Source organism: Macrosteles quadrilineatus, unplaced genomic scaffold, assembly GCF_028750875.1.
Source record: "Macrosteles quadrilineatus isolate MER2022 unplaced genomic scaffold, UCM_ALF_1.0 Scaffold_1__1_contigs__length_201487025, whole genome shotgun sequence".
Classification (NCBI taxonomy): Eukaryota; Metazoa; Arthropoda; class Insecta; order Hemiptera; family Cicadellidae; genus Macrosteles; species Macrosteles quadrilineatus.
In genome coordinates, this window is record NW_026542594.1 from 86690273 (window position 1) to 86708280 (window position 18008).

General features: G+C 36.7%; 1 protein-coding gene across 1 annotated transcript in view; it reads right to left on the reverse strand.

The window, feature by feature from the left end:
• The window catches only part of LOC129003873 (uncharacterized), a 67257-nt gene that overhangs the window by 6794 nt on the left and 42455 nt on the right, over nt 1-18008 (reverse strand). Inside the window, exon 2 of the mRNA XM_054432592.1 lies at nt 8919-8954. Coding sequence (XP_054288567.1) covers nt 8919-8954 — 36 coding nt within the window. The remainder of the gene's footprint in view (nt 1-8918; nt 8955-18008) is intronic.

Sequence of the window (18008 nt, forward strand, 5' to 3'; positions counted from 1 at the left end):
ACAAACGGAAATGTGTAAACCTACGTTTATTCGAACCAGCATAATTAGACCATGGGAACAGGGGGTAAAAATGGGTTTTTCCCATTTTTTGACCCTAAAAACAAAACATTTTTCAATTTCTTTCTAAACCGTATTGTAGAGCTTAAAAAAATAAATAATTTAGTAAATTGAAGCGCTGTTGTATGCCTAACGGCATATGTAATCTTTGCTAACGGTCACGGAGAAAATTCAAAAATAGTGCAATTTAAAATTCCCATGTTATTCTTATGGAGAAAATGAAAACTGTTGTGGTTTACTTGTTTATGGATATATGTTGATAAAATTTGGCAAATTTATTTATTTCATCCTATACTATTGACGAATGGTCAAAAACACTTTTTTTCTTCCCCGTAGCAGCAAACCTAAGCACTCGTTAAGTCTAATGTTATTTAAATTGGGAATAAATGTCTTATTCATGGAAATATTTTAGTAATAATGTAATCAGACAAGTTGAAATTCGCTAAGTCTGCAGGTTTGCTGCGGCAGGGGTATTTTTTGTTAGTAAAGTTTGTTTGATACAATATATAAGAAACAACCTATGGGAAAGGTTGTAGAATGTTTAAAAAGCTTTACAAAAGTACCATGATATGCTTTACTTAAAAGATAAGGTCAAGAAAATAGTTAAATCTCACAAAAACACATAATTTGGCGCAAAAACGCCTATTAGTCCGACATCTAGGGCTATGTGCAAGTCATATATACAGGGTGTCACAAAAAAGTGTGATGGGCTATACAGGACCTAATTCTACATGCAAAAATATGTCAAAAATGAAGAATGAAATTTTTTGGATTTCGGCTTAGTTTAGCCGTAATCCGCCATTTTGTTTTTTGGGGAAAATATTTATTATTTCAAAATCCCTTTGAGATATTTTTACGAAACTTGGCAAAATTGTTTACACTATAGTAAGTAACATTTATAAAAAAAATTATTATTTTAACTTTCCAAATTTCAAAATGGTGGCCGTTTGAATTTTTTAATGCCAAATTTCATGAAAACCGGTACCTAAATCAAAATGTTGTAAGACACAAAGGTTTTAGTATTTATTATGACAAATCCAACAAAACAAAAATGAATAAAATCGGTTCATAAATAAAGAAGCTGTGTTTATTTTAGTAATTTAGACTGAAATTACTTAATACGTTACATAAATTATTACATTACATTTAATACATTTTAATATTAATAATTTCAGTCTGAATTACTAAAATAAACACAGCTTCTTTATTTATGAACCGATTTTATTCATTTTTGTTTTGTTGGATTTGTCATAATAAATACTAAAACTTTTGTGTCTTACAAAATTTTGATTTAGGTACCGGTTTTCATGAAATTTGGCATTAACAAATTCAAACGGCCGCCATTTTGAAATTTGGAAACTTAAAATAATAATTTTTTTTATAAATGTTTCTTACTATAGTGTAAACAATTTTTCCAAGTTTCGTAAAAATATCTCAAAGGGATTTTGAAATAATAAATATTTTCCCCAAAAAACAAAATGGCGGATTACGGCTAAACTAAGCCGAAATCCAAAAAAATTCATTCTTCATTTTTGACTTATTTTTGCATGTAGAATTAGGTCCTGTATAGCCCATCACACTTTTTTGTGACACCCTGTACATATCATATGTATAATGTTTTACCATTTAATATTGATGTAGGTGTCTAAAGAAGTGTTTTCAATTTGGGTGTCACGTCTGCACCCACTGCATATTCCGGTTATGACGTCATCAAAATGGCGGACAGAGCTATATTAAAAATGACTGTATCTTGCATACCATGTATCGGACCGGGATAATTTTTTTTTGTTTCGAAGAAAGTTTACATGTTATCTTTCTTACATTTACAAATTTTTTATATGATAAGTACATTTTTCATAATTTGGAAAAAAAACCCGTATTTTTAAATATTTTTGTGTTATTAGCGAATTTCCCAGTGTTGGGGTTGGGGAAGCTACTTTTAAAATGTAGCTAGCTACAACTGTACAATGAAATGTAGCTATAGCTACAATTATAACTACATTTTCAAAGACGTTACTTTTATTCCATGCACAGTTTGTAGTCCTAAATGTAAAATTAATTGAAACTACATTTGTATTGAACAAACACTCAAACAACAAAATGTCAACAATGTTTGTATTGTACCTAACATTTCTTGGAAAACAACTTATTCCTAGATTGTATTTAATTTGTTGGCATCATAAACCTAAAGATTACAACAACACAACCAAAATAGTTGGGTGTCCAGTCATATTTAGTACTTATTTTTTAATACGTATTGCATTATTTTTTAACATCTTATGTAAATTTCATTAAGTTCAAAGGACATTCAACCAAACTATATTTTAAAAGCTCATTTTATTTCTTTAATGTACATTTATTTATAGATGTCTTATATCAACTATTAAAAACAATAAAACTGTAAAACGATTATTTAAAAATACTTGTTTGTGTTACAGAGCCTAGCCTACGGAAATTGGAGTTTATTGCCTTTCTTTATCTTTAATGTTTAAAACGACATCGCTATAACTTTTAACAATAGTGATAAGTTACTTGTTCTATGAATAACACTTTTCAATGTCAAGAAATCGTCCTTTGTCATAATGTATTGGGCAAATTGTGCTTTAACAAACGTTGGTACAGAAAACAGTATTCAGCAACTTATCCTGAAATCGGCTTTTTAATTTAAACATGTTGAAAATTATAAAGTAAAAATAATATGTAGGCCTACTTGGCTATGTCACAAGTTGGCTATAGCAAGTTGGTCCTTGTTCTTACAAGGACTAACAGATTTATTCCTATTTAATTGAACTTGGTATTCATATTAATCCTATAGCATAGCCTAGGAATAGTCCTTGACAAGAGCTGTTAGCAGGAGCAAACTATGTTATTTTTTCAATGTAATTATCATTTTATATGGAGATTCTTTCTTTGCAATTAATTATTATCTAGTCTTAAGCATATCTTAAAACTCATCTGGTAATTTTATCTTCGTAATCCCACCAAGGGGCTTTTGATGACTAACCACAATCAACAGCTGAAGCAAAGGTTGATAGACCAGCTTTCTTATTATTTTCAGGTTTAGTGTTGGTTTCCATTAAAACCCAAGTTAAAACTACGTACTGTATCTATAAGATAAACAAACTTAATTAGCTTTCATTGTAGCAGCAAACCTAGGTACTCGTTAAACATAATGCTATTTAAATATATTTAATTGAAAATCAATTCAGACGAATGGAAATTCGTTTAGTCGTCAGGTTTGCTGCGGCGGTTGTATTGTTTATATTTATATACAGGACATAATTCGGGGTATTATACGGTAGTCTAAAGAGCTTCTGAATAAATATTTTTAACACAGATTCCACATGCTCGTTTTCCTCGAAGCCCCAGACTTCAGCGCCAAGACAAAATAATTTACATAGGTACTAATTTCAATAATTTGTTTCTTGTACAGTAAAGTACACTCCTGTCGATGTGTGGTAGCTGACTGACTACATACCAACATTGCAGACTGTTCCACGGCTTGAAGGCGCTACTAGCAACCATACTATGCTCCTATACACTATGGGTTCTGACTACTTTGCTGAAGTATACTGTTTACTGTGCTAAACATTTTAAATGTCATATAGCTTGTTAGCTTATTTAAAAATTGGGTGATAAAAAGTGTCATAACTTAGTTGTTTTTTGACTTATTTTGTTGTTTAGGGTGTCATTAGCACCTCTTTAAATGGCAACCTCTTAGTTGAAGTTGTCTTTAAATTTTAACAATACCCTTTGTGTTTTTAGATAACATTCTTTGTTTTCGTGTTATTAAAGATTTAAAATTTTAAATAGCCGTCATTTTAAAATGGTTAAAGATACAAAAATAATTATTACGCCACACTACATTATTTTGACGAACTTCCCACGCAAGGAATTAGTCCAGAAAACAGCTGTTTGCCGCCAGCTTATTCAAATGGGGTTTCATTGCGTACTACTGTGCTGCAATGAGTTTTGCCGGACACCAATCAGCTGATTATACTGTATTTAGGTGGCAGTGAGTAGTTATAAACAAAAACATAACCTCTCTTAGAGGTTATGACTAGTGATTTTTAGTCCTTTAGTTAATGGAAATATATAAGGATTTGTACGGATTTAGTAGTATGGCGTAAACTATCGTACGTAACTCGTCCAAAATGTGTGTACCGGACTCGTATGGTAATCCCGTACTCGACGTCGTCTCGCACAGGAACGACCACACTCGTCCGGTAAACACTTATTTTCAGGACTAGTAACGTAATATACTATTTTCGAAGTTCATTGTAACGTAATGTTACATGTATGTATCAATTTTAAAGATTCTATTGTTGAAGCGGAAGCTAAAAGGAAATTTGTAAAAAGCACATACGAGCAGATAGACGAACAACTAGGCATGTGAGACCCATGGTTATATTGCACAATCTGTTTGTCTCTATGCAAGGAACAATCCCACAAAAGGGGTACAGGTAAAAATGCATGGATAAATGCATGCCTTGTTACATTATTTGCATGTTATTTGTTAATCTAATGAAAACATTTAATCGACATAAGCACACATTTTCATAATGGATCATGCCTCACAGTACAGAAACCACTTTCAGTGAAACAACGTTTCTAATGGCGTCGTCCAGCTACTTGGAGAGTTGGAGGTCACGAATTGTGGATATTTATATAGGCATTATCTGTGGATGCGATACTCCCTGGCGTGGATTAACGCCCGCACTACTGAGTACAGTGCTACGACAATTTCAAAACGTTATTATTCTTGACATTATTTCAATAAACCAACTCGTTTAGGAGCTACAGCCTAAGATCCCATAACCGATGCTGTAATGCTGCATCAACCTAGGCTTCGTCTCCGAGTTTTGAAACTGTAGACTTGTCAATATATTTTTACAGAAACCATAAGAAAACTATAATAAAGGTGTACATGTTTTTAACCAATTTGATATTTTACTAACAAATTTAAACTGCTTGATAGATGTTTAAACTTACGTATCTTTACAAAACTAGCCTATATGAATTTACACTGTTTACAAATCCAAGAGTACAACTTTTTACACTATTATTTAATTTCTTATCATCATGAAATTAAGTTGTACACAGTGTCTCTTGTTTCTAAAATCAATGAAATAACTTAACTAAGTCTCCTTAATCAATGTGTGTTAACTTAATAAGCGTATGAATGAAAGAATAGAATGTAGGCCTACCCATGAATAGAACGGGTAGAAAGAACTGGTTTGTATATTGTGTTGTTCGTTAATATTTTTGTAGTATGAAATTAGAGATATAATGAGTCATGTTTACTGTTAAATTTCTTAATCTTTGATGTTTTGATGATCATATTACAGTTTAGTTTGTTTCCAAATTTCATATGTAGGCCTACTGAAGATACAAAGTTTTCTTTATTTTTTTATTAAAAAATAATCCTAATTGGAATTATTTCTTATATGCAGTAAATTAATAATTTCCAACTTTAAGTTATATAGGTAGATATTACGATTTCATTAATATTTTGAAACACTATTGAAAAGGCACAACAAAATTGCTGAAGCTATATCAGCTGATGTTTGTTAATGGTATTTTATTTTATTTTTCAGCGAATTTCCCATTTAGGGAAAAAGCTATTACTGTAGGTCTAATGGTAAGACCTGGACCCGGGACACATTTACTTTTTCATTTTGATGTCCCCAGAGGCCAAAAACACCATAGATATATATACAGTATATATGTCCGTCCTATGATAACTCGAGCAAATGATCCGATTTTGATGAAATTTGATAAAAAAGTGTAAACATAATTTTTTGTGAACCAGTGTGATTGGACCATGGGAACGGAGTTTTATGGGGTAAAAATTGTATGGGGTTTTCTCATGTTTGACAATCATAACATAAAATTTCCCAATTTCTCTCTAAACTACCTATCTTGTAGAACTTTAAAAAAATAATTTAGCATACTAAAGTGTTTTTGTACGGTTATTGGTTACGGAGAAAATTAAAAAAATATATAAATTTAAAATTCCGTGTTATTCAGGCGGGTTACACACCGGTACCGCAGATATAATATCGCCGATATTTCTGATGTCGCGGGCATGATGTCTGCGACATATAATAAAATACCACCATGGGAAGAGGCACGTGCTGGCGACATGACAGTAATCACCATAAAGGAATCACAACATTAATCAGTTTATATAATGTCATCGTCAGAAGAAGATGATGTGTTGTTGGTGTTGTTCTTTCTACAAAAAAGATAACTTCATGGCAATTTTTCAAAAATACATTGTAATTAATTGTATTACAGTACTTACGTAATTTCCTTATGGTGTCAACTAAAGTATTATAATATCACAATACTACATTTCACACCATAATGCAATTAAGTAAGTAAAAAAGCGCCAAAACTACTAGAAACGTGTTCTGCGCATGCGCGGGCCCAAGAGACACGAAACATGTCGGTCCAAGGCTGTAAGACTGTTGACCAATTCAGGGTTGAGGGACCATTGTAAACCTCTTTTTAAAACAACAGGTATCCTGACAACTGTAAATTTGTATATATTAGAGTATGTTATTTTTGTAAAACAAAATCTTCTTTTTTTAGGTCTAGAAATACTTTTCACTCATATTGCACAAGGGGAAGGTCTGCTTTGGATAGGCCCTACACCAGACTAACACTAAATACAGTACAGCACAGTTTTGCTAGTTAGTCTATCGGTAAAAATAGTTAATTGCTTTGCAAGTGAACTACTTGACATTCCTTGTACTCGGCTGAAACAAAAGTTGATAGTTTGGCTTGCTGACCTCCCTTTATACAGTTTGGATGAATTTTTTGCAGTAAACAATTGTAATGGTAAAATTGTTATCTAGTTCTTACTTAGTCCTTAGTCAACTGTCACCTAGTTTTTCAAACACTTTGATTAAGTACCTCACTTTTTGTTTCTGTATATAGTTCTGTCATAGATGAAGTACTGTGTTTTCAAATGATTTTTAACTATTTATTTTCTTGTTGTCTTTGTTATATTTAGTGAAGATTCCATGTTATAGACCATGTTATACTATCTAGAATCTATGGCACCTACTTTTTGGCACCTTTTTTGTTGACGAGGTCTATTGTAACATCTGTTTTTTAATGACCAATAAAGATTTATTTATTTACTAGCTGACCCGGCGAACTTCGTATCGCCTAAGTTATAGGTTTCCCCTAAGACAGACCGATGGAAAGAAAGTACCGTTACGTTTAATTTTCAAGATGATCTCGCTCGCATCGCTCAATCACGTCCTGGTTGAAGTTCGTTCGCTACGCTCACTCACCTTTGGGTTAGAGCTCGTTCGCTGCGCTCACTTGCCTTCAGGTTAGCTCGTTCGCTACGCTCACTCGCCTCCAGGTTGAAGTTCGTTCGCTACGCTCACTCACCTTTTGGTTGCAAATTAGCTGTTGTCATAAATGTAAAAGAAATAATAGTGATGCACCCTGTTGGTAATCCTTGTAACTTTAATGCTATTGAACATCATAGAACAGAACCAACTTGTTTAATTGAAACAGCTGTTAAGATTCAGTAATTCCATTTCTCATAAGGTTAACATGGGAAACTCCAGAGCCACTGGGGCGGAGCCCTTTTAAGAATTTCGAAACGGGAAATAGTTTACGTCCGATTCGCATACCTACAGAATTTACACACCAAATTTCATAACGATCGGTGAAGTCGTTCCGGAGGAGTTTGCAGACAAACACTGTGACACGAGAATTTTATATATTAGATTTATTTACTGACGCCGGCTCCGGCAAAACGGACTTCGACGGGATCAGTGTGTTCTGAAATTCAACTGTCGCCGGCTCGTGTGTCCACAACTAAAAATTCTTCTCTAAGTCCTCTTCCCATTGCAAAGCACGGGTACAGCAGCTATAGTTAAATATAAAAATTGAACTTCAGCTATCTATGACCAATTAAATGAAAATAATGATGAATAATTGCTAATTATTGCAACACCGACATGTTCTATAAAGGCCATAAGGGTTGAATTTTGCTTCTAAAAGCGTTGGCAGATGTGTAACTATGTTATACAACAGATGTAAAGATCAAAATGTTTCTATATTTTGTGTCCTCTTCCCGTTGCAAAGCACGGATATAATAGTACCGGTACATGTGACATGGTAAGTTTAAATGCGGCACGCGAGTACTTATAAAAAAAACTATAACTGTAGACACAACATGATGGAGCTACTGTCTCAACCTCAATATAATCAACATGCATCATCACCACCATCTATTGTAACAACATTAAACCCTAATAAAAACATGGACACGTTGAGGAAAGTGACAGTGACAGTAACAGTCGACAGTGGCCTTTTCCCGCCATTCTGCACGCGCTGCACGCACGGCCGCCGCGTGTCGCGTGCTTTCCCTCGTTTATGTGTTTGTAATGGCTCAATCTGTTCATGGTCACTGGAGCAGTCACACTTTGTACTCTAGACTCCACAGTTACCCAACCCACGTACAGTCTACTTAACAGATACCTATCAGATGTACAGTTAAACTTGGAATTTGAAACTCAAGAATTAGTAGAATTAATTAACTATTGGTTGTGTATGGGTGTGTATTAATCAATACTAAATTACAAATGCATTTGTTTCAAATCAGCCACGTTTTGAGACTTCCTCTACGTGAAGGCACAAGGTACACACACACATATCTCACTATGAGTATGAATGTGTGCTGATCTCATGCATAGCGAACAAAGACATATCTAAAACTATTTTTTCTGTTGATTTTGTGCTATTGAATGGTTGTTTATATATTTAATTTACAGGACAAAACTATTTTAGAAACATCTCCAGTATCGCGTCGTTGGACTAGATCTACATACCGTGTTGAGGCAGCAGTGCTCTCAGCCTTGGCTCATCTGAAACAAAAATAATCATGTCAATTAAAAATACTCCACCGCAAAAAACCTGCAGACTAAGAGAATTTCAATCTGTCTGGTTAGATATACGATAAAATATTTATTTAATAAAGTCAGATTAATTCCTTAATAGCGTTAGGTTTAATGACTTCTTGGGTTTGCTGCTATAAGTGCTATAGGGAAGATAATAAAATACTAGAGGACCCATGCTACTCGGCAGCATTAAAATAAATATAATATCCGAGAAATGATCATATTTATGATTTTGTTTGAGTAATACAGTATCTTGAGCTTATCAGATTCAAACTGTCATTAGCTGAAATTAAAGCCTATGATTTACTGATTATTTTGAGTCTAAAACATAAAGAAAAACATAAACAATACTGGAGCTATTAATTTTAATCATAACAATTTTTTATGAAAAATAATTTACAACTAACTCTCCACAAAGTATGAAATTCACAGTTTTTGAGATCTTTTCCATTACCATTGAGCGCACAACAAGGCTCCAGTGTGCTAAATCATTTGTTTTTTTAGCTCTACGAAATGGTTTGGAAATAAATTTTGAAGTTTTATGTTTTGGGGTCAAAATGAAAAAAAAAACGTTTTTACCCAATGGAACATCCCATAAAACCCTGTTCTCATAGTCCGTTTATGGTATTTCGCGAACTCGTTCCTGTATATATATATATAGGTCTTACCACTAGACCTCGGGTAGGCTAATAGTTTATTTCCCATACGGGAAATATGCTAAAATGAAGCTATATAAACATATTGTACGCAAACGAATACGATTCTGGTTTGAGAACACCCCATTCGTATGGATCATTTCATATTGTGTTCCGTTTGACAATTCGTAACATAAACCATGAATGTTAATTTAAATAAAGCAAATATTTTTCAAGAGTACTGTGGTTTTAACTTCTGGAATTAAGGAAGTAGATGCAAGAAACTGGAAGATTACAATCAACTCGAGGATCACGTCTAGCGTTCGTGAGGTCTTGTTTTAGTGTTCAGGAAGCAGAATCTAGTAAAGCGATGGGTGGCGAGCGGTGGGCACGTGTCTGACAAAGATCCGACACAAGATGTTGTGACATGTCGACAGTGATCATGACAGGATTCTACAATATCTGCAAACCGTCAGCGACGTTGTCGAACTATAGGAGTGTTGCACTCGTGTAGACATAATTTGTTAGGTAATACATGTATCTGACAAAGATCCGACACAAGATGTTGTGACATGTCGACAGTGATCATGACAGGATTCTACAATATCTGCAAACCGTCAGCGACGTTGTCGAACTATAGGAGTGTTGCACTCGTGTAGACATAATTTGTTAGGTAATACATGTGTCTGACAAAGATCTGACACAAGATGTTGTGACATGTCAACAGTGATCATGACAGGACTCTACAATATCTGCAAACCGTCAGCGACGTTGTCGAACTATAGGAGTGTTGCACTCGTGTAGACATAATTTGTTAGGTAATACATGTGTCTGACAAAGATCTGACACAAGATGTTGTGACATGTCGACAGTGATCATGACAGGACTCTACAATATCTGCAAACCGTCAGCGACGTTGTCGAACTATAGGAGTGTTGCACTCGTGTAGACATAATTTGTTAGGTAATACATGTGTCTGACAAAGATCTGACACAAGATGTTGTGACATGTCAACAGTGATCATGACAGGACTCTACAATATCTGCAAACCGTCCGCGACGTTGTCGAACTATAGGAGTGTTGCACTCATGTAGACATAATTTGTTAGGTAATACATGTATCTGACAAATATCTGACACAAGATGTTGTGACATGTCGACAGTGATCATGACAGGACTCTACAATATCTGCAAACCGTCAGCGACGTTGTCGAACTATAGGAGTGTTGCACTCATGTAGACATAATTTGTTAGGTAATACATGTGTCTGACAAAGATCTGACACAAGATGTTGTGACATGTCGACAGTGATCATGACAGGACTCTACAATATCTGCAAACCGTCAGCGACGTTGTCGAACTATAGGAGTGTTGCACTCATGTAGACATAATTTGTTAGGTAATACATGTGTCTGACAAAGATCTGACAAAAGATGTTGTGACATGTCGACAGTGATCATGACAGGACTATACAATATCTGCAAACCGCCAGCGACGTTGTCGAACTATAGGAGTGTTGCACTCGTGTAGACATAATTTGTTAGGTAATACATGTGTCTGTTAAAGATCTGACACAAGATGTTGTGACATGTCGACAGTGATCATGACAGGACTCTACAATATCTGCAAACCGTCAGCGACGTTGTCGAACTATAGGAGTGTTGCACTCGTGTAGACATAATTTGTTAGGTAATACATGTGTCTGACAAATATCTGACACAAGATGTTGTGACATGTCGACAGTGATCATGACAGGACTCTACAATATCTGCAAACCGTTAGCGACGTTGTCGAACTATATGAGTGTTGCACTCATGTAGACATAATTTGTTAGGTAATACATGTGTCTGACAAAGATCTGGCACAAGATGTTGTGACATGTCGACAGTGATCATGACAGGACTATACAATATCTGCAAACCGCCAGCGACGTTGTCGAACTATAGGAGTGTTGCACTCGTGTAGACATAATTTGTTAGGTAATACATGTGTCTGACAAAGATCTGACACAAGATGTTGTGACATGTTGACAGTGATCATGACAGGACTCTACAATATCTGCAAACCGTCAGCGACGTTGTCGAACTATAGGAGTGTTGCACTCGTGTAGACATAATTTGTTAGGTAATACATGTGTCTGACAAATATCTGACACAAGATGTTGTGACATGTCAACAGTGATCATGACAGGACTCTACAATATCTGCAAACCGTCAGCGACGTTGTCGAACTATAGGAGTGTTGCACTCGTGTAGACATAATTTGTTAGGTAATACATGTGTCTGACAAATATCTGACACAAGATGTTGTGACATGTCAACAGTGATCATGACAGGACTCTACAATATCTGCAAACCGTCAGCGACGTTGTCGAACTATAGGAGTGTTGCACTCGTGTAGACATAATTTGTTAGGTAATACATGTGTCTGACAAAGATCTGACACAAGATGTAGTGACATGTCAACAGTGATCATGACAGGACTCTACAATATCTGCAAACCGTCAGCGACGTTGTCGAACTATAGGAGTGTTGCACTCGTGTAGACATAATTTGTTAGGTAATACATGTGTCTGACAAAGATCTGACACAAGATGTTGTGACATGTCAACAGTGATCATGACAGGACTCTACAATATCTGCAAACCGTCAGCGACGTTGTCGAACTATAGGAGTGTTGCACTCATGTAGACATAATTTGTTAGGTAATACATGTGTCTGACAAAGATCTGACACAAGATGTTGTGACATGTCGACAGTGATCATGACAGGACTCTACAATATCTGCAAACCGTCAGCGACGTTGTCGAACTATAGGAGTGTTGCACTCGTGTAGACATAATTTGTTAGGTAATACATGTGTCTGACAAATATCTGACACAAGATGTTGTGACATGTCGACAGTGATCATGACAGCACTCTACAATATCTGCAAACCGTCAGCGACGTTGTCGAACTATAGGAGTGTTGCACTCGTGTAGACATAATTTGTTAGGTAATACATGTGTCTGACAAATATCTGACACAAGATGTTGTGACATGTCGACAGTGATCATGACAGGACTCTACAATATCTGCAAACCGTCAGCGACGTTGTCGAACTATAGGAGTGATGCACTCATGTAGACATAATTTGTTAGGTAATACATGTGTCTGACAAATATCTGACACAAGATGTAGTGACATGTCGACAGTGATCATGACAGGACTCTACAATATCTGCAAACCGTCAGCGACGTTGTCGAACTATAGGAGTGTTGCACTCATGTAGACATAATTTGTTAGGTAATACATGTGTCTGACAAAGATCTGACACAAGATGTTGTGACATGTCGACAGTGATCATGACAGGACTCTACAATATCTGCAAACCGTCAGCGACGTTGTCGAACTATAGGAGTGTTGCACTCATGTAGACATAATTTGTTAGGTAATACATGTGTCTGACAAAGATCTGACACAAGATGTTGTGACATGTCGTCAGTGATCATGACAGGACTCTACAATATCTGCAAACCGTCAGCGACGTTGTCGAACTATAGGAGTGTTGCACTCATGTAGACATAATTTGTTAGGTAATACATGTGTCTGACAAAGATCTAACACAAGATGTTGTGACATGTCGACAGTGATCATGACAGGACTCTACAATATCTGCAAACCGTCAGCGACGTTGTCGAACTATAGGAGTGTTGCACTCATGTAGACATAATTTGTTAGGTAATACATGTGTCTGACAAAGATCTGACACAAGATGTTGTGACATGTCGACAGTGATCATGACAGGACTCTACAATATCTGCAAACCGTCAGCGACGTTGTCGAACTATAGGAGTGTTGCACTCATGTAGACATAATTTGTTAGGTAATACACGTATCTGACAAAGATCTGACACAAGATGTTGTGACATGTCGACAGTGATCATGACAGGACTCTACAATATCTGCAAACCGTCAGCGACGTTGTCGAACTATAGGAGTGTTGCACTCATGTAGACATAATTTGTTAGGTAATACATGTGTCTGGCAAAGATCTGACACAAGATGTTGTGACATGTCGACAGTGATCATGACAGGACTCTACAATATCTGCAAACCGTCAGCGACGTTGTCGAACTATAGGAGTGTTGCACTCATGTAGACATAATTTGTTAGGTAATACATGTGTCTGGCAAAGATCTGACACAAGATGTTGTGACATGTCGACAGTGATCATGACAGGACTCTACAATATCTGCAAACCGTCAGCGACGTTGTCGAACTATAGGAGTGTTGCACTCATGTAGACATAATTTGTTAGGTAATACATGTGTCTGACAAAGATCTGACACAAGATGTTGTGACATGTCGACAGTGATCATGACAGGACTCTACAATATCTGCAAACCGTCAGCGACGTTGTCGAACTATAGGAGTGTTGCACTCGTGTAGACATAATTTGTTAGGTAATACATGTGTCTGACAAATATCTGACACAAGATGTTGTGACATGTCGACAGTGATCATGACAGGACTCTACAATATCTGCAAACCGTCAGCGACGTTGTCGAACTATAGGAGTGTTGCACTCGTGTAGACATCCTTTGTTAGGTAATACACGTATCTGACAAAGATCTGAAACAGGGTGTCGCCACTTAGGGAAAAGTTCATAATGTGCTCATGATCTTCTTGCTGCACTCCAACGTCTGAAAACGTATTTTATAAACATTTACTAAACTTGTTATTCTGTGGCATACGCGGACGAAAGTTTTTTACTGCGCGATGCTTCGTCATAAAAACACTATTTTATATAATCATTTAAAGTTAAATGAATAGTTTACTACACTTGAGCTTGTTTTGCAAACTTCGTAAAAGTATTGACATTATATAAATATTATTAGACCCTTTTAATAATACGAAATCTGTATATAAAATCCAATGTAGGTTTGTTTGACGTTTGTTTGTCCTTTATGCGTTACCAAACCGGCCATCCGATCGTGATGAATCTTTAGGAAGTTGTTATATACAACCCCGGGAAGGTTTGTGTAAAATAAAATGTTGGAAAACTCCGCAGGGCTCTGCTCCAGCGGGTCTTTAAAGTTCCCATTAGACAACTAAAAACTTACTCTAATAGGTTTTCAAGTCAGAATCTAAAATTTGTATCTCTTGAATATTCATAAGAAATTGGCGGTTAACTGATGCAGTAGAACAATGGCCGTCCCAGTATTCAAGGGCTCTTGTGTGTTTGTATGCGAGCCAACAAGCGGCGCGTGACGTCATTAATGACACTGAATCCTCGCTGTTTTCACCCGAGTGCTGCGTTGCATAACGAGCAAGAGTTGTCAAAGTAGAGGAGCTGGAGAAAGCATCGCGAGGCGCCAGCAAACGCGCAAAACACTAATTGTGCATTGTCCAATCCTATCAAGATTGTAATCTCAGTACAAACAAGTAGGCCTTCACGTGGTTCTGTATCACCTGAGATAAAAGGCGGGGCTCAGCAATGCGCGGTACGATAATACAAAGGTGGATTCCGAGAGTATTTATTTAGCTGTGAAGAAGTAAGAGTGGTGCAATAAATGTTATGTCAACCAATTAATGAAACAGTGCGTCCGAAGGAGACGAGCTCTGTTGAGCATCGAGCCACCGACCCTTGATATGGCATTTTACAGACAGGTTGATGACGGGACTAATATTCGTCCACCACAAGTCAATACAGTATTCATCAAATTAACAAGCTCTCCTCAATTGAAAAGGGGCTACCTTTAAAGAATAAAGAAACGCCCTTACTTTAATTTATATCAAATTGTATTTAAAGCGATTACCCCACAAGTAATAGTAATATAGAGTACGCACGCACATATCTATGCGTTACCTATACAGTATACCTTTAACCTATGCTTGAGTGCTATGTGTAACCTATGCTTTAACCTAACCTATAATATAAGTAAATAACCAAGTATTTTGTGTTGGAATTGCTACCTAACCTGTCTCCAGGCGTATACAATATACGCTCATCTAGGTTTATCTACCAAATAACAATACTTTATCGATCCACAATCAGCTTCCAATAAAGTAATACTTCCTGAAGCACAATTTCAGCCACATGCAGTATAAACCAAAACTAACCATAGTTTTATGTGTTTTTGCGATTTTAAGCATTATACTGTAGTAATGCGGTAACGCCATATCTGAAATGAAGTCAATAATGATTCGCAAATCCGACTCGAAGGCAAGGCGAGGAGCCAGGACCTGCCTGTGATTCCTGTATTGAAAGTGAGAGCGGAAGTACAGGAATGAATCACACACACGCACACGAGCGGCCATCTGGAGAAACTCTATGCAAATCAACGGGCCTGTTACTTTCTCTGTGTGGGTGTCCCCGACATAGACGTATGCAACAATGCAACTGGACAAGGTTACGAAACCGCGATGAGCGACGACAGGACAGTAGAGCGCTCTTCCGCGGGCCAGGTGACAGTAGCACTAGCAGCCACCATAGTTAGCATCCTGGTACTGTAGTGTAGTGAGGAAGTCAGTTGTAGTTCACCAAGGGTCAACCTGATTCCACACAAGTCCTGCTACAGGCACGCCGCCGCCGCGAGGACGTACACTGTAATAACCAAGATCCATGGCAATGTCTGTGTCTTGTCTTGGTCCTCAATACTGTATACACACAGTATACACAATATAATCGATAGTAATACCGTATATGTTTCTGTAGACATTTTATTTAATACTCCACGGCTGCCATAGCCATTCGGCACTGATGCCCAACCCGCAGTCTCCTGTTTGAGTATCCATCAATTAGGAGACTCCAGAGTTAATTGGCCCAGGTGATTATCACTTTACCTGTGACTTGTTTATTAGCCGAGTTTCCCACGTTGTTCTATCTGGGTCGTACGGTGGTTTCACCCTCTAACACACGGTCTAGTTGCAAAAATACACAGGCTAAAAGTTGTCATTACATTGTGGTTTGGTGAAATTGTTACAAACACCCAATCAGCAGAGTTGGAGCGGGCATTTATTTTAACAATCAAACAACTTCTAGCAGCGAACCCCGACGGTGCCTGCCTGGGTAAAAATACGATACACAATAATGGTCATGAATTGAGTTACTCTGATTTATACATGTACAAATCTTCCTAGTACCATTAAATCTGAAATATTCGTTTTCCGGTAGAACATTATAGACCAACAACTATAACGCATTTTCATACGCCGTTTAGAAGATTATAACACATCCTAGAACATTCCAGATAATTCTGATAACTCTGAAAATACTTACTAGGATTTTGTTACGCACATACAAAGGTTTTAACACTCAGGAAGATATAAAAAATTAGTGGAATGCAATATTATTCAGCATAGAGGGAAATTGTGAACAAGTGGAAACCCACACACTACCTTTTTATAAGCAATGAAACATAGCCTTATAGAATGTCGTACACTTTTCACCAATTCAAATAACTATCAACAAGCAACATGAACAAACTGCTAGTGTATAACTAATATGGTAGGCTACCTCTAAATATTAAATTTCTTTTTACCTCGAGTTTACATACTTACCATTAATTATAGAAACAAAAACAAATAGTCAAACATTTATCATTTTATTCATTACTCCACGGCTTGTCATCCTTAGTACTGTACATCTCTGCTAAGACGTGTACTTGCAATGCAGGAGATGTCAGTACCACCACGTGACTGCCGCCAAGGCACATCTCTGCTAAGACGTGTACTTGCAGGAGATGTCAGTACCACCACGTGACTGCCGCCAAGGCACATCTCTGCTAAGACGTGTACTTGCAGGAGATGTCAGTACCACCACGTGACTGCCGCCAAGGCACTCCAAATTGCATGTTCTCTACGCGGAACTGCTAACACTTTACATTAATTTCATAACCGTCACCAGGTAACTGTTATCACTGGTCAAATTACACGGTGTGGCATCATCGCATTGGAATCCCATCATCATATTCCCTTTCCGCCTTTCTCGATGCAGATATCGATGGATTTTTGCCTTACGGTCTTTAAACAGGTTTGAGAGTGATGCAATAAAGTCAAGTTATTCTATGTGACTTGTTTAACTAATTTTACAAAAGTATAATCAAAGACGAACTAAAATACCTCATTTACTGGCTTTTGGCAGGGTAAAATAGCTACAGTACGTCATTTTGCACATTTCTTCGCAAAACACGAGAACAAATCGGAAAATAATTAACACACAATGGTTGGCAGAGGCTTGTAGAGCAAACGAATATTGAAGTTGGCAGCTCAGGTTACTACGTTCACTAACATTTTATAGATCTGTGACATAAACACTTTAAAAACTACCTATCTGTTACGGCTGTTAGCAATAGGTATATATACACTATTTAATTCTTACAACTATGGACTTGTGTGCTAGGT